At 38.6% G+C, this 18,595-nt stretch overlaps 1 protein-coding gene across 7 annotated transcripts in view; it reads right to left on the bottom strand.

Annotated features, from left to right (window-relative positions):
• il1rapl1a (interleukin 1 receptor accessory protein-like 1a) overlaps positions 1 to 18,595 on the bottom strand; it is a 188,427-nt gene that overhangs the window by 49,211 nt on the left and 120,621 nt on the right. For all 7 annotated transcript variants that reach the window (XM_042002238.1, XM_042002236.1, XM_042002242.1 and 4 more), the window contains one exon: positions 3,999 to 4,073. In XM_042002238.1, coding sequence (XP_041858172.1) covers positions 3,999 to 4,073 — 75 coding nt within the window. The remainder of the gene's footprint in view (positions 1 to 3,998; positions 4,074 to 18,595) is intronic.

Below are 18,595 nucleotides of genomic sequence, written 5' to 3'. Positions count from 1 at the left end.
AAGCAGATATAAAACTGATCCTCCTCCTACTGCCTGCTGTTAGGTCCTGCTCTAAAATAATGGATTCTAATTCCTTTCCAGAAGAGTGCACCCATCTGCTGGCTTTGGGGGACAGTAAAATCCTTTATCAGTCACAATTATCCCGTGGTTGAAGAGGAATGCACCGCGAGCGTGTGTCTGACCTGTCCACCCCGAGTAATGCAGGAGTGTGCAAATATCATTTGTGTGTCATTAAAAGCGAGAGCCGGCGAGATGTTTAAAGTGGAGTGCTGCGTAAGCATGAGCCGAATCCCTCAAGCACACCTACTGGGACGATGCATCCATGACAAATCATCCTGAGGGAATAAACACCAAGCCAGTGAGCCTGTTTGTGCGTGATTGTGTTTTAAATTTGTTGTTACATGTAATATGCCTCATAGTGTAAGTGTGTGTATTTTTGTGTAGTTATGTTACACCATGACAAGCACATAGACACAAATTTAAACCCAGCAATATGAATCATCCACTTTGGATAGAGGTGGAATTTACCAACTCACCACTGGGGGACAGCAGAAAATTTGGCAAGAGAACAACTGCTGACAAAATCCAAACAACCCACACAACCTGGTTTTGTCTTCTTTAAAAAGTACACTAAAATGTCAAGTTGTCTAAAAGTCTAAAATGTTTGGGATGAAAACAGACCTGTGAAAAACACATTCCCAGGGTCTGGTGCAGCCCTGAAGCCGAGATTTGTGGTGAGAACAGCATAGGCACATTGCTTCGGGGTGGCACTGAGATTTAATGTTTGTAGTCATGATGGACAGAATCTGTAGCTGCAGGATTTTGGCCCTGCAGCAGAATGGGACATAATGATCGAGACATCCAAGATGAAGAGACCTCAGAAGGTAGGGGACAATCTGACAAAGCCACCCTCCGAAACAAGCAAACAACCAGTAATAATCTAATTGTTTTTTTTCCTTTTTTCTTTTCTTTTTTTTTTTAATTATCTGCATCTCCTCAGCAATCTTTTTTTCTTTGACATAACCACTCACTAGAAAAAGGAGATCATTCATTTTCCACTTTTTGTGATCAGATCTCTGCATCATCCGCTTTGACTTTTTATCTACTACATCCCTGTTGAGTATCTTAAGTGAGAGTTTATGCAACTTAAGTGTTTGATATACAGTGTGTGTATGTTGTGTAAAGCTGGTTAAGACGGAGTCTGTCTGAGACCTGTACCGGTTGTAACAGCAGAGGAGATAAAGTGGGTCTGTGCTTCCCGGCTGTGTCGCAGATTTATCTCTCTGCTTACGACTCTGATTTTACCGCCCATCCACCAGCCTCAACTGGATCTCGTGCCCCTGCCCCCCCCCCCCCCCCCCCCCCCCCCTTTCTCCATACTCCCCACTTACCATACAGGACTGGCCTCTTTCTATGCACGTTCTGGATTCTATAAATCTGCCACAGTGCTCCATAAAGCTGAGCAGGGCCTAGCTCAACAAATAATAAGGAGGAAGAAAGAAAGATAGCCAGAACAAAATGAAAAAAAGCAACTCTCATGTGAAAGAAGAGACAACTTTTCTGCACACAAAATGGAGCCCGACTGTGAAATATTTACTTCTGTGTCTCAGTGCTTTAGACGATATATTGGGATTCTGTGGGAAGTCACTGCATGACATAACAGATACACTCTGTCCTACTCTTAGTTTCTTACATCTCAAATCCTGCTCTGCCTGCTTATACCTCCTTCACTGATGGGAAAAAAACCCCTTGTGGACCATATCATTGTTCAGGGGCAATGCTTCTACTTTAATTGTCAAGGTAGCTCATTAACAAATTAGTCTGTGAAAACAGTGCTAATGTCCCATCTGGCTCCAGAATAACTTTTCTTATGTCACTAGGAATATCCTTGCTTAAACTTAAGGAAAAATTACATTTTATACTTGAGACAAGGAAGTCATATGCATTAATCTGGCATTGAGGGTTAGATGACAAGTGCAGGAGCCAGTGTTCTTCAAGATTCCCAACATGCAGAAAAAGTTTAGGCACCCCAACTCAAAAATGGCTGAAAACCTTCAGTGAGTTAAAGATGGCAAAGATATGCATGTAATCTAACACATTAATACTATCAGTTATTTAGTTACCTTTCCTAGGACTGTTTCCATCTTTTACAGATTCTAAATAAAAAAAAGGAGACAAAAGCTGGATTCCCTGTAAAACAACATTTTTAGTAAGTATTACAACTTCTAATTGTGTTTTAAGGGTTTGTAATGTGTATTTTCCATTCCTCACAAGCTGTCTACATTTGTGAGATTCTTGGGTTGTCCTGCATGCCGTTAGACTGTGAGGTTCATAGGAATTGGTTTGCACAAGGGTGTTTAAGTTCATTTTTCTGTTGCTGAAGCTGTTCTTTTTTATTTTCATGGACAGAGATGTTTCTTTTTAGAGTTTGCTGACATTTAACTGAATCAATTATTTCTCCAACCAGTGAACTGTTACCCCTGCAACAACAATATAACTGGATGTTAAAAGTTTGAGAGCTGGTATTTTCATTAAAATCTGCAGTTTTTTTTTCCTTTTCAACATATCTTTGGTCTTTACAGCTAAAAGTCCTGTTATAACTAAAGTGCATTCATTTAAAGATATCTAATACTTACTCTTACAGTAAGAGCAGAGGTAAGATTTTCTTCTGATGCCCTTGCCCCAAATGTCATATTCATCCAGTTGTTGCATCAGAACAGTGAAACAGTGCTTATGATTTTTGTGGTGATTTAATAAAAAAAAAAAATAAAAAAAACATTGGGAAAAAAAGGACTTAAGTGTTAAAATTTACACATTTGGAGCTCACTTGAGTTTTTCTTGACTTAATCATATTCATTTTGACCTGCTGCACCAAAACATTTTCTTGTCACTGTTGTTGTTTGACTTTTTGAACACTGCTACTTCATTTTAAAGCAATCTCTAGTTAAAAACTGTTTTTTACAAGCATCTGAGTTTTACAGAGGTGCTTCAAGCCCTTTAATGCACAGGCATGCACAACAAAGTAGACAAACACGAGATCATAAACACTTACTCAAACAGCCAATAGGAGAGAGAACTATCAGTAAGGCTTTAAACAATTGTGTGACAGTTTCATGGGAAAAGTCAACCCTTTCCCCAAAATCTCAGAGGAATCAAGATATAGACTAATGACACAAATAGCTCTAGGGCCCACATTGTGCAGCCTGCTCATGCATGGGTGTGAGTCGGCTGATGTGAGTCTGTGCCTGTCAGTTTATCAACAGCAGCAATTTTTCACCCTTGATCAACCAACCGTGGAGGCATTTCAAATGAACTACCAGCATTCCAGTAGCATCAGATTGAAGACAAAAGGCAAGCACTCAGTGAATCATTTCACCTTCTTTGCCTTTGTCTCCACACCTCTTTTTCTGTTACAAACTCTTCCAATCCTCCTCTAATTTTTCAGACCTATCAGTCTTGTCTGATCGGCTTCTTCATGACAGACACATTAGCCATTCACAGAGCTGCAAGCACCATGTGGATAGCGGACTGTGCCCAGAAATCAAGCAATATGCTGTCATGGGAAAAAAAACAAACAAACAAACAAAAAAACAAAAACAAACACACCACTCTCATATACTCTCTCTTGCATGCAAGCCCACATGGTCGGCTTACTGTGACCCCACGTCAAAAAAGACAAACAACAGTGGCAAAAAGCAGCCGCCTCTCAATGTGGCAGGCCAGCGTATGGGACCCTGGGAACATATGGACTCTCCATTGTTGACAAAACAGCCTTAGGGACATTAGCACCCACAATTTGCATATATGGAAACCACTTTTGCCATGTTGTTTTTCTTTTGCCATCTCTCCATTCCAGCAAATAAAAGTGCCGTCAATGATCTGCACTCAGGGCCTGAAGGTGTGCTGGAGAGGATTTGTAAAGTCATCCATTTCCTGTCATTTGGAAACAGCTCTGATACGACTGACAGCAGCTGGAGGGAATCCCATGATGATCTTACCTAGCTGCAGCTCCATGTTGCTAATCTTGTTTTCCGTGGGAAACAGGATCTTTGGCGGCTTGTCGGTCAAAGGAGCTGAAAGGGGAAACAAACACAATTTGAAGTATTCAACAAAAACTAGTTACATAGGCACACCATCTTTGACTAAGAATGGCGAGAATTTCTGATTAAATTGCCTTTAATTTGTTCCTTTGTTGTCTTTTTCTTCACAATCCTCATTGTAATAATCAACATAAATAAAAACACAGGTCTAAATAAATAAACAGCCACTGTGGTTTCCAGTAGCTGCATCTTTGCAGCCACAGTTTTAAAGTCTGCAGACTTTGGGTTCCATTCATCTGACCTACTTTCAATCACTGATGTCTCACTATTTTATCAAGAACACAGCACCATTTGATCTAAATGTTAAGTATCTGAAGAGCCATCATGGGGTGTGTACCTCCCTGAGTTAACGGGAGCAGATGATGCTCTAATGATGCTAATCATCCATACGGCAGATGTCAGACCTGCTGCTTAAGTTGTTCCTCTGGGGAGTAGACAGAACAAGCAGTAGTTTTATTGTTGTTAAAAGCATTTATATATTCTGCAACAAAAGCTGAACTCTGTGGTGATGAGAGTGAGGGTAATGGAAACATAAAGAAGGTCTTTTATTTTTTATTTCTGCAAATATCTGAACATGACAAATTAAAAGGGGATGCTCTGCCTACAAGTTGGATGCATCAGAAGTGTGAAACCTTCTCCAAACCACAGACTGGACTAAACAGCAGAAACTTGGGTGGTCTTACTCCTGATCGAATTGCTTCTATTTCATTTCTGAAAGTTCAGGGCTTCGGATCACATTTTAAAAGTGACCACAGGCTATCATCGAAACTGAAAGGGAAAAAGTTGGTCATGTAACGCACAGGGAGAGAGAAGGAGGCCAGGCTTTTAACTGTAATACGGTTTGACAACAAAAAGAAAGGTGGAGAGATACCAGTAAAATTGCACTGATTTGTCAGGTACTTTCAGAGCAGATGACAGAGTTAATATTGGAATCCTTTCTAAAACTTTGCATAAAATTATTTCCTAAGAGAAAGTTAAAGAAGTCTTCCTGAGTCCAGTCAAAGCCATTTACTCTAACAAGAGTTCTTCATGCCTCTGTACAAGGCACTTGGATGGTCCCGTTTCATTGTGTCAATCCACAATGCTACCTGTGCTAAATGCATGTTAACTATAAAAAACAAAAACAAAAACTGAATCTTTGTTTCTGTTGAGATTTATTGCCCAGTACTCATGTACTGTACACCAGAAACTAATGAAACCAGTCAACCTTACCTTTACTTGTGCACTTATTCTTCTACTGTTGTAGAATCACCTTACTATATTTGCTCCATTTAATAGAAAAAGTAAAAATAATGTTCAAGCCCTGCATGTACTGATGCATCTGATATATCTCTTTATCCAATCCACATTTTACCTTTCTGTTTTAACAACAAGAGAATAATCTTTTGCATACTAAATGCATTATAACCCATGTTTCTCTGCACATCTGGGTAAGCACATGGCAGCTTTTCAGGCTGCAGATAAAGAACGGTTTACTGGAGTAAAACAGATTGCTCATGACTAGGACACATTTTTAAAGTGAGGTGGAGATGAATGACACTACCTTTGACAATCTGAGGTTCATTACCGTAAGAGAGCTGCAGAAACGGTCATACTGCATTCTGTCATATGCTTTAAGTGGGCAAATACTAGTTCAGCAGGAAAAAAAAAACAAAACAGTACAAAAAAAAACAAAAACAAAAAAAACAAAACAAAAGTAACTCCTAAAAGCAGACTTCAATGGCATCTTAAATAATTTAGAGCTGAATTTGCAATAAGGGCTTATTCAGGTCAGTTTTCCAGTATAGGATGTCGCCACTGAGTCTCCTCACATGCTCTTTTTTAAACCTTATTATGGGTGCACTAATGAGCTCTTTGAAAGGCCTCTTCTGTTTTGGTGTCTGTTTTGAGAGCAACAAGCTACGTTATATTGCTGTGCTAAAGTAATTCAGAAAAAGCAACGAGTTGTTTGAAGTACAAGTCTTACTTAAGTCTCTTGATAACATGGTTAACAATGACTGGATATGCAAAAAAGATGCGTTAATGTGAGGCTGAATACACTGAAATATTTATGTTTATTATCCCTAATTTTATTTATTTATTTTTGTATCATATGCTGTACCTGTCTGTACATAAATAGTGACAGAGGTTCTGTGACATCTATGAGAGGGGCGGTCACGGGCTTTTAGGCACAACTGTTTGCACTGTTAATAGGTAATCACACAGCACAAATTACACTGGATACTGATACAGTTTTAATTACATATCAAACTGCTATACATAATTACACAATGGGTGATCCTATAGCTAATTATGCACTGAGCATACAAATAAGGACAAGCTGTGTAGGGAACACAAGAGAGGAAGCAGATGTGGTTACGAGTGCACAGAAAGGAGGGCACACAGACAAAGAAGTAGAGTGGGTGAACAGAAGAGAGAAGGAAAAAAAAGGGGAAAATTTAATATGAAACTGATTATTACCAGTCACAAATATGCCCCCCTTTCTTCAGTGTATTCTGGCATGCCACACTTGCTTCTGAAAATCTCATTATCTTAATTGCCACTCCTTTACAGGAAATACATCAGTTACAGTTCGGGACAGGGGACACCATTTAAAATGTGGAGAATTGGGAGAAACTTTGAACAAAAGAAAGAATCTCTGCTTCATATTACAAAGAAAAGTCTGGAATCAAGCAGTTATATAATAAAATTAAAGGTAAAAATGCAAATATATCTGGTGAACTTTAATGAAAGGGTGTGAGCTGATCAGGAAAGAACAGGATGCTGTATGTACCCTTCTCTAAAAGAACTTTTTTAACTGTTTGTTTTGAACGGAATGAATTTGTGTCTTTGGGGGACCTAAATGGCTCACTTTGTATACTTGTTCAAATTCAAAGCTCTCATCAATGGCTCACTGTAAAACATTGATATCTGGGCATCCTCGGGGCAGATAGATTGTCTATTCCCGGCAGCAAACTGGGATGAATGCATTTTAGAAGGTGACATGAAGTATCTCTGAAAACTTTTCAACCTAATAATAAAAGTGGGAATGTATTCAGCCTGAACGCAGCAATGCTCCAACTGCAGTAACCCTTGAAATGCATTTTATCATCTCAGAAACTTTGCTCACATGCAACATGGCCAGTTTCTACCAGCTGGCTTTATTTCTAACAGACTAGCCTACTGCAATGTCCTGTTCCCAAGCCTTTCAGAAATTTTAAACAAACTTCAGCTTCTTCAAAATGCAGCATCCCTTCATTTGTCCAAAACCAAAAGTACAGAACAGCTGCTAAAAAAAAAAAAAAAATCTATTTTTTCCTTATTTCTTGTCTGTATTTCCACCTTTTTTCTCTTCCAATGTACTGCCTGTAATGAAAAATGCAACATAAATTAAATTACCACGGCCATAATAATTTTTTTTTTTTTTAATCAAAGCTCTTAATGAGCTACATTTTCATCTAGGATTCATTTTAAGATTGTTTTTTTAGGTTTTTAGATCTCTTAACAGACCAGCTCATGACTACTTATCAGATATGTTATGTATGCCCCTTCTAGATCCTTAACATCCTCTAACTCATCTCTTTTATCTGTTCCCTTGTGCAGAACAAAGACATACAGAGATGCTGCATTTTGTATCACCATCAACCCTCGACACTGAACCACTATTCCAGTGGAGCGTCTGATTTAGTAGTCAGCTTCAAACAAATTATCACTATGTTATAATTGCTGTCCATTTATAATATAGAAAATGGTTAAATCCCACATGGCTTGTACATCTGGGATGTGGTCTACTTGAAAGGGGAAAATTTGCAGAAATAATATCACTTCTAATTTTCACAGCATGTTCCTTTTCAACCTCAAAATGTGCTTAACAAATCAAATCACGTTTCCATATGGGACCTTTAAAAAGTCTTTATCCGGATTTATAGGTATTGGATTGGTTCAATAAGCTATTTACTCACTGAGCCATATTACTATAACTTAGTATACCTTAACTATGTGACTTGTTTCAAGGGAGATGCTCTAGCAATCTTTGATAATTAGCAGATGGTTAATTAGTTTATCAATACAGACACAAGTAAAGCCATTTCTCAGTGTTATTGATGATACATACACAGAACATGAAGTTTAATCCCTGAATCAGTGGGAAACAGAACGCTATCAGAGGTTAACACAAGGAAGACGACACAGTAGCATGTTTCATTGAAGCAAGTGATGCTAACCAGATCATAACAGTGAGACCAGGAACCAAAATGATGGATTTATGGAATGATTACCATTCAATATTGCGTGGTTATTTAAAGGTTTTATTTTAGTATTTTTTGGTTATATGTCTTAATTTGACTTCTGCAGTGTTGTAAGTATTTTCCTCTTTGTAAACACACAGTAAAACACTTCATTCTACACATAAATCTATTATTATTATTATTCCTTTAATATGTATGAAGTAATGAAGTTGTAACTTATAAATAAGGAACTATTCAGTCCACTGCTCATGTCTAAAATAAAGTAGCTGGGTATACTTTGACACAAGGCAGAATGAAGTAACTTCATTGTAAGTGTGACCACAGACGGACTAAACCAAGGTTTGTATGTGTGTGAGTGTTGGCCTACATGTGGATATATTAGCACAGCGTGGGACAGTGAGGATGTAGCTTTGTGATCAGTCATCCACAGCCCCAATTCTGCTTGATGGTGGCTAAGCTCACTGGACTTTCTAGATGGATTATTCTGGGTGACTGACTGTAGGCAAACAGCAAATTAAGGAATTAAGGATGGAGCTGATATACTTGGATCACGGGGCTTTTTTCTGTTCGTTGTCTCATTTGGGAATGGGAGGGGGGATAGGGGGTGGGGTTGCAAGAAAGAAATATGCCTTTAACAAATTGATATTAATGGTGAATATAAGAAGAAATTAAATGGCTGCCACATGAAGTGTATTGACTTTGACAAACACTTTTGCTTGGAGACATGCACAAGAAGTTCTCAACAGAGGCTTGCATCGTTCTCCTGTCTAACAAAATTGGCTCCCAAAGGTTTTTTACCATTTTTTTTCTAACCAAAAAAAAAAAGTCAAGCCTGAGAAGAAGCAGAAGATTAGAAAGAAGGTGACTTGAGCAAACAAAGTCTTTTGTGAGTCTCCAAAGACTGCTAAGCTAAGCTCGAACAGAGAAGTCTTAGTTTTCCTCTGTGGCTGGTAGACTTCTGTATTGTACTTCAGGAGATCTCCATATATTAAAAATGACCTTCCTCTGTACCATTGTTACCTTTGAGCCAGTTTCATTGCATTCCTGATGGTGCAATAACCATCCTGTATGAGTTCCCAATAAAGTCACCTCATTGTATACAGAATTCAATTCCAGACCTAACCATTTCCCATACGAAAGAAGCTGTGCAGTGAGCTGGTTGGCATCATCTAGAAGTAGCTAATAAAAGTAGTTATATTCATCCTTAACCGTGTCGCACGCTCCCACTGTGCAGCACTGTTGTGCTGTCTCAGAGCTGTGCCTCTGGCAAATCTGAAATCTTTCAACATCAATGCAGAAATAGTGTTCAATCTGTCCTGGAAATATGCCTAGACAGGGCCCACGATCGAAGTCACTGGCACGTCAAATGTTATCGTCACAAAAAAAAGTTAATACAATTGGCCTCTTCTGGCCAAATGGTCATTTGACATCTTCTTACTGAGCTCAAACTATCTTGTGATAAAACATGGTGGCAATCAAGCTGTTTAAAGTGGAACTCCAACTGTGCAGCTTTAAAAATCACATCTTTGTGAAATAAGAAGAGGGGAAATCAAAAGTGCTGGCCAGTCGCTTCCCTGTCCATTTAAAGAAAACCATTAGAAACTACATTTAACAAATCATTACTTAATAAGAAGTACATGGAGAGCAATTAAAAATGCATTTGCTGAACAAGGAAACTGACACACTGAAAAGGATAAGAGCAATGCAAAGAGGGGGACAGTGGCAGAGACACGCAGAGAACAGGACAGACTGAGAAAATGTAATATTGATTGAAATCATCCTCTCTCAGCATGTGTGTGCATGTGCACATGGATGCATGTGTGCTTTTCTGAAGCTATGGGTCAATTTGTTTCCTATAGGCTGATTCATGGTTTCTGAATGTGTGATGGAAAACATAGACTATATTTACACAACAAGGTAAGTATTAGTCTCTATTATTGATTACAAACATGGGAATTAAGAAAGAAAATGGCAACATCACAAACTGCCATTGTCTTTATGGGCAGGACAAAAGATTCATAATCCTAAAAGCTCTTTTATACCATCTATCCATCCATCTCCTCAGTCACCTTTGTCTCTTTCAGACCTTAATAGTGACACTTACACAATACATAATCTCTCCAGCATGTCCTCGATTTACCTCAAGGGCTCTTCTCTGTTGAGTATGTCCAAGACATGTCCCCTAAAAGATTTCCAGAATGTCCAGAAAGCATCCTAACCTAAACTTTCTCAACTGGGTCCTTTTCATGTGGAGGAGCAGAAACTCCACTCTAACCCCCTCCCTGATGACCAAGCTCCTCAACTTACCCTTAAGGGTGAAACCAGCCACCCTTTGGTGGTGGATAGGGCCCTTTGTATTTGCAAACTCATTCTTGGGACAATAATGTAGAATGACAACAGCTTCACCTTTTGGTTAACATCTCTCAACCATGACAGTAGAGCATTTGTGAGCATAACCCCTACCAGACATGATCTTACAATGATGAATGATAAAAACAGCTGTATTTCTTTGACCTGTACTTATAGAACTAAATTACTGTGTTTGTTTTCCTGGCTAAGGTGCAGTCATTGGGAAATCTGTACGGTCTGTGTTGTCTACACAGAAGGCTGAAAAGACTCCCTGTGGACTATCGTAGACTAGTGCAGATGGCAAATTTTATGTCACATCAACCAAAAAAAGACATGTGGATGCACACATTTTGAATTAGTTCTTCTGGTGGCTCTTGTTTGATCCAATTACTGATAATTTTCTAGGGAAACTGTCTGCAGACTTTAACATGACTTTTACTATAATTTGACATCAGTTCACCACAGCATCTTCTCAATCAAGCTAGTCAGTGAACACAAAAACGAATGCTCAGGAAGGTTTTTTACTGTAACACAATACACAATAATATGCTCATAATTGATGTCATACATAAAAGGCAAACCTATTACAATGGCATTTTCAGACTCACAATAAGGATTTAATTTTGTGTAAGGTGATGGAGTACCTTTAATGTAAGAGGTTCACTTAGCTAGCACCACAGACATGTGAATATAATTTTTGAAATGACTGATGAGCATTTTAGTGCTTATTGTTTAGTGAATACTAAACAGTAAGCAAGGATACTCAGGTGAAAAATAGAGGCAACTTAAAGATTTAATGGTCTCCCTTATGCATCAGAGGTAAATAAGAAATAAACACACACAAAAACACACACAAAAACACTTGTAAGGATAAATGTAAATTAAGAAGATAAAAGACATAAAGACTCAACTTAATGACTTGCATACAAAGAAAAATACAAGCGGAGCTTTTCACTCTGTTGAAGTGAAAACAATGACTCGAATTTAGATTTTTAATCTAATTAAGCTAAAGTAAAAAAATAAAAACAGGTAGGGTATGTGAATCACTGGCGTAACAAATGCAGACTTTTTTCCCACTTATCACTTACATGTACACACCTATACAAAGCTCCCACACAACACACACACAAAGCACCGAAACGACTCGCCCAATCATTGCTCCTCACAGTCCTCAGGGATGTGTGACACATATGGTGTGCTGCACTCCGATGTGTTACAGTATGAGATATGACTGTCCCAGCCTTCCAGTTAGCAGATGCTCTATGCCAAAGAACTTGCACTTAGAGAAAAGACCAAGATTAACAAGGCATGAGCTTAAACTGTTTCATAATCTTTGAATGCACTACAGAGTTATACAACAGGCACATCAGAGAGCCTTGGGAACCCACTATAGTGAGAACAGAAGGGAATTCTATGTTGCAAGACTTGCAAGCGTGTGTTGGGAGAATATAGTCATCCATATTTGCATACAAAGACAGTCAACTACACATAAAATGAAGTGTACGAGAAGAATGTTTGAGGGAAAAAGCAACAAAAATACAGGCTTATGTTCCTGTGAGGATGCATAATAGTGGGTCACAAGAGGAGATCTGCAACTGGGATGAATTCAAAGTTAAAATAATTAAAAATAGGTTGGCTTATTGCAAGCAATGAGCCTCTACTAAATGTTTTCTGAGATCCTGGTCAGATATAAAGTGGAAAGAAACAGATTGTTGATGATGTATTATTGTTTCAATTTGTTTAGATGAAATGTGTTTCATGATGTTTGATCTAGTCATAACACTCTTTTTATCCATCTCTGATCTGTTGTGAACTTGAATGTTTTTCAAATGTGTAGAGAGTCCACTACACTGTTCTTCCATTAAGTTGCAGTTCTCAGTTTACATATTCAATAATGCAGGTTAGTGCTTATGTCTGCCAGAGTATAACCTTAGTTTACACCCAAGCATCCCACATACACATAAACACACACATTCACTAAGACACACATGTAAACATTTGCACATGCTCCATTTGCCTGCAAATGCAGATGATCCCTGCAAGCACACACGGTCTGAGAGACGTGCACACCACATGTCAATGCAGCACAAACACCTTCCTGTCGGCCTCAGATAACTATACCCAGTGGTGAAGTGGTGATAAAAGAGGTCTTCCCACTAAATGAAACAGCAGAAATGGACAATAAACACACATGGAGGTTATGCAGATAGGCAGAGCAGGGAAATCAACAAGGGAGAAGTGTGACACACAAAAAGGGAGAACAACATTTCCAGACAAGACAGATACGGACCATCAAAACATCCAGTGTCTACCCCTACAGCAGGCAATGATAGAGGATTAGCTCCTGATCAGTGCTGATCTTACTGGGTGATTCAGAGAGAAGCCCTAGTGGCCTGCTATCCATTCTGTTGCTCTGTTGGAGCAGTAGTATAAGGCTAACCCAGTCAACTGCAGAAAAGAGCCAAGGCAGGTGGATACAGACCTGAGGGACAGGATTAACACAGTCCTGGCGCATTACAACCAGCATGCACTGTGTAAAATCCCATTGGAAGGTTGTGTGTATTTATTTGTCTTCTCTCTCTCTCTTTTTTTTTTTTTTTTTTTTTTTTTTTTTTTGCCATGCTGCATATCGGTCTCAGGTCTAGCCAGGTGTGTAAACACATTGGTAGTGCCAGTGTGCTACCTGTATAGAGGGCTGAGATTTACATGGAGCAGCAGAAGAACAGACAGACAGCCTGCAGGGTCACCTCACTGCCATCTGCTCCAGCAGCTCTCTTTGACCTGTCTCCACAGCAACCTCAGTAGTTCCCCAAATTTACTGCTGCCCCTCATCTGTGTATAATAACTTAACAATAAATGTCAGAAATGCAGCTACCTGTATAGATAGCAATTTCACTGCGTTCTAAATCAATTTGTATAATTTGGAATCATTCCTGATATGCCTTTATCATTGGACACAATCCACCACCGTCCTCTAATGTTCAGGTTTGACATACAAGACTACTAGTGCTTTACAATGTCATTTTTAAAACTACAATTGTCTTGTTAACTCTGTAAGATGATATTTCATTTGTCAACAATGATTTAAAATTCTGTTACAGTGTGCAAGTAATTCTTACCTACTGCATTTCCCCTAAGAGGATATATTGCTTTGTCTTTACATCTCAGTATATTAGAAACAGGAATTCACAGATACGGTAAGGCTCTTTGTCTTTACACATAAATTAATAAAGGGGTTTATATTTATGTTTAACTTTAATCAGATTTGCTTATCTGTAACTTCCATACATATAAAGAAAATATATGAATCCTTTTGTGTTTATGTAAAACGAAAAATTTCGTTGCAATTTTTAATCTTTTCCTTTGGACAATAATAGAATGATTGTTTTTTAACAAATGGTTGAGATAAAAACTAATAACAGACATATGGTCAACAATAACAGTAGTGAAACGGTCAAAACTCAAATCAATAATGGGATAATAAGACTTACTTTAGGGCATTACATCATCAAGCCAAGCTGTAGAGATGGCTCAGGAAGGTTTATTTTCACAAATCTTTAAAAGATTCGTTAAATTCACTAAAATATTTGCTTTACAAAACAATCAAGCAGGCAGAAGTTTAAATGGAATTATGAAGATGTTTGATGGGTTTAAAAGGTGAATGGATCTGCATTAAAAGGATCCAACTATCCTTAATACATTTGGTTACAGTTTGAACAGTGCATATTTTCCTCTTTAATGGACTGGTTTGTTCTTGCTCTGATAGGTTTCTTCAACTGAAGCCAGAAAATCAATCCATCCATCCATCCATCCATCCATCCGTTTAGATGTCCATGTTGGACATCTTTTTGGGCTAAATAAAGGCTTTAATGGACTGATGTTATTTAGCCATAAAAACAACATCCATGGAAGTCTGGTGTTTGGTGGGAAGAGTGTTAAACTCAGAAAAATATATACAGAAACACAGACACTGCTACATATGATTTAAGCATGCATACTGTGACAAAAATGCTCTAAGTGGAGCATGACACATTTGATTGACTAAACTGTCCCTGAGCAATATTCCACAAAATGCTTCAAATTAAGCTGGTCACCCAACATAGAAGCAAGGTAATGTCTGCAAATAATGTGTTTGTTTGTTTCCCCTTATCCCAAACACCTAACAATGCTCTTCTCTTCCAGTCTTCAAAGACAGATGGAGATCATTAGCTTTACTCTCTCCCCTCCCTTCCACCCTTCAATCTGTCATGTCTAAACCATTGGTGCTCTCCATCTTGCCTTTTTATTCGTCCCCTCCTCTATTTGTCCCTTACTCACTGTCTCTGACCATCTCCCTCTACACAGATTTATATCAAAAGGTTTCAAACTCCAGCAAAATCTTACAACTTTAACAAGTGCTTCATCACTCTTGTCAGAAGCAGTTACAGGAGTCATGACACACACTTCCCTAGACAGGAGGAATTGATGAGAAGCCATTAGGCCCTGCTGATCCTTGAGTGAACGAAAAAGCCTCCATCAAGGCATTCCACTCCGGCACCTCTTTAGACAAACCCCAGATGTACCATTTCTTTACATCACATCTGGTTTGGACATTTTGAGGCTGCCAAGGAAGTAAAAATAAAATGGTAGTGATGAAGTTCACAACTTTGAATACCACATGATCTATACCACATAATCTGCCTAAATATTTAAATGATACAAATCCAATTAAAGGTATGTAAAAATCCACAGATAAAAATATCTGTAAATTTCTGTCATTGTTTGGCATTATTAGGAAATAATAAGGCATATTAAATTAGCACCCCATGGTGTGGAGTGATAGATTTTATTATTGATAATGTAACAATGAAGCTGTGAGCATTTTTGTAATAGTGTTAAAAACTGTCAGAACTCCTGCTGTCCTGTTTGGTGACCATCTGAGCTGAATCCATCATTTCATTTTGTACTTCCTTCGTGGCCCCAACTCTTAATTTCTCATTATGACAACAGTTGTGGGACCAGCTATGTGACAGGCTCATTCGCCACAAGCCAATAACTGAGAAGTGGTTATAACTAACAAAATCCAAAAAGTCTCATTTCAAGCAAGACACATTATGTGTCAAACGTTCTATTTTATTTTATTTTTTAACCACAATATATGAGACGTTGCCAGTGTTGCCTTCTATCCCCTTGGGCCTCTAGACTGAATGTGCAAAGATAAATATAAAAGACAACACTGCAAACCTTCTACACAGCATAATGATTCAGCGGTGGAGTGCCTTTATCCAGGTTTTTCCTCTCAGCTACATTAAAGACCCGGTACCAGGGGTCACTCATTGTAAAAGTCTTACATCATGGCTCTCTATAATGAGTATTTTTTCATTTTCATCTCATTAATCTATGTTTGTTTATATGTTTAAACCATTAGTCATTCAACAATATCCTTTGGGGATTAATAAAGATTTGTGTTTAACTTGCCTAAACCATGAACTTTTCCTGAGCCTAACCAAATAGCTACTGTATGTTGAGTAAACTCAGCTGTTACTACTGAAAAGCATGCAGTTAACATCATCAGTTAGCTCAGATGATCTCATAGTGAGGTCAAAGATAATATAGATGTTTCTATTTGTGACTTTGTTAAGCATTTCTATGTTTTTGCAATAAATGTGATGTTAAATTCATGAAGTTGTCTCACTTTTTTCACATGGGTGGTGTTTAAATGTGTTATCTTAAGTTGCAGTGTGATCAGCTCTAGGTCCGTAACAATGGAACTCAAACTACAGTCATTCCCAATTTCTCTTTTATGCCTCAAAAGCCCTCTCTTGACATAGAAGCAATAAAAACCAGGGTGATGTAGTGTCAGAATTAAGGCAAAGCAAGACAAGCTTATTTGTATAGCACATTCAATTTACAGGACAATTTGAAAGCGCTTTACATAAAATATTAAAAGCACTACAGATGTGCAAAGAAAACATTCAAAAGTAGTAAAATGCAGCAACAAATAGCAAAAATCCCTGATCTCCTGCATGGGAGACAGATGCTCTACCAACTGACCTAACCAGCCACTGCTTCCTACCAAACAGAATAATCTTAGTTTTGTCTTCATTTAATTGTAGAAAATTCTCCCTCATCCAAGTGTTTATTTGCGCCAGACACTTACACAGTAAGTCTATTGGGCTGCAACTGTCTGGTGACAGAGACACATAAAGTTGTGTATTATCTGTATAACTGTTATAATTAATGCTAAAGTTCTGTAATATTTGACCCGAAGGGAGCACAAGTTGAACAGAAGAGTTCCAAGTACTGACCCCTGGGGGACTCCACAAGTCACAGCCACTCACTGAGATTCATAGATGCCAATTGTAACAAAATAAATCTGGCCTTCTAAATAGGACCTGAACCAGTTAAGAGCTGCTCTAGAAAGTCCAACCCAGTTTTCCAGCCTGTGTAACAGGATTCTGTGATCCACAGTATCAAACTCAGCACCGAGATCCAGCAGAACCAGGACTGATACTTGATCAGAATCAGTGTTCAACCTAATGTTATTTGACACTTTGACCAGAGCTTAAGACCAAAGGTGGATTTATGTTTGCGCAGCGTTTGCGTGCGGTCGGCCACAGCATAGCTGACGCTGGTGAGTTTGCTTTCACACTCGAACGTAGAGGGTGCACGTCGTTTTGGTGTTGTGTTGCAGTTTCTCCTTCTTGTGGAAGAAAACGAAGGAATAATTCGACCAGCCTCTCATCAACCACTGGTTATTGTTTTTAAAAAAGTGGTTATCACACAAATTCAGCTAGAAGATCCAGATATCCAGCAACACGTGATCCCAAACTGACCAGTCACAAGGGAGTACCTCCACGTAACCGTCTGTGTAGCAGGGGTGCACGTCAGGTCTAGAAGAGGTGCGCATCGAGCCTCTGTGGAGCTACGCTGAGCCTACGGCGGTTACGCAGAAGCCGCGCGACCATAAATCTGCCTTAAGTGGGTACTAGTAGGAAAGGGCCATTAGAGACGTCATCACCATCCTCTCCTACCTCCTAATGGAGACTTTAGTTTATGTTTTGCTGGTGTATTGTGCAAACTATTTATTTCACCACTAAAAAAAGCTGTACAGTGGCTTTCTTTGTTTCTGTGGTATTGACACATAATTTCAACACAATATATTCTAGGACCCTTTGGCCTCTCTATCTTAAGAGACCAACAGCATTTAGATTCCTGTAATTATCACCTTGAGCTTGCTGATGTCACTACTTAGAAAAGGTTTCACAGTCTTTTGAAACAATGGTTCATGCAAATGTTAGCCTTAACACGCACTCCCAGATACATACAAACAACTGAGTGCATACATCCTCTCAACCACCCTCTTGACTGTATTTGAGCTACTAAAAGTAGAGGAGCTGATTTAGTGCTTTGACCTCCCTGTAGGTGGTTAAGGTTAAATGGGTGCAGGGCCGGGCTCCTTTTTTTTGCCTTTAAAAACCTGACATGTTCCCTGGAGGATGTCTAATCCACTCAGACCACAAATCAACGAGCAATTACAACCCTACAGAAACCCCCTGACATGCACACAGTAAATAGACACACACACAGCACTGCAGCACATTCTGACAGTGCTCCTGCAAGAACTAGAGAAAAAGACAAGGCAATACATTTGCTAAAAGGCAAAATGTTATATCAGGAAAAGCATAGCAAGACAACAAAGATAGGCACTATAAGAGATAATAGACATAAGAATCTGAGGTCAAGTTGGAATGAGAAGTAAATTGTGAAGAGCAGTTAAATTGTTTTTGTACATTCTTTTGACTTTTAGCCTTCTTTGATGTTTCATTTTAACCACTAAAAACTTTATTTGTTAGCAATAAAAAACCCTTAGAGACCTTAAGTCTGACTTACAATCATGTTTGGCTGCTTTATTCTGTGGAATTGTGTTCACTGGTGTCT

This window comes from Melanotaenia boesemani, chromosome 12 (assembly GCF_017639745.1).
Source record: "Melanotaenia boesemani isolate fMelBoe1 chromosome 12, fMelBoe1.pri, whole genome shotgun sequence".
NCBI lineage: Eukaryota > Metazoa > Chordata > Actinopteri > Atheriniformes > Melanotaeniidae > Melanotaenia > Melanotaenia boesemani.
The sequence above is the reverse complement of the archived record's forward strand: the minus strand, read 5'-3'. Positions and strand labels throughout refer to the sequence as shown.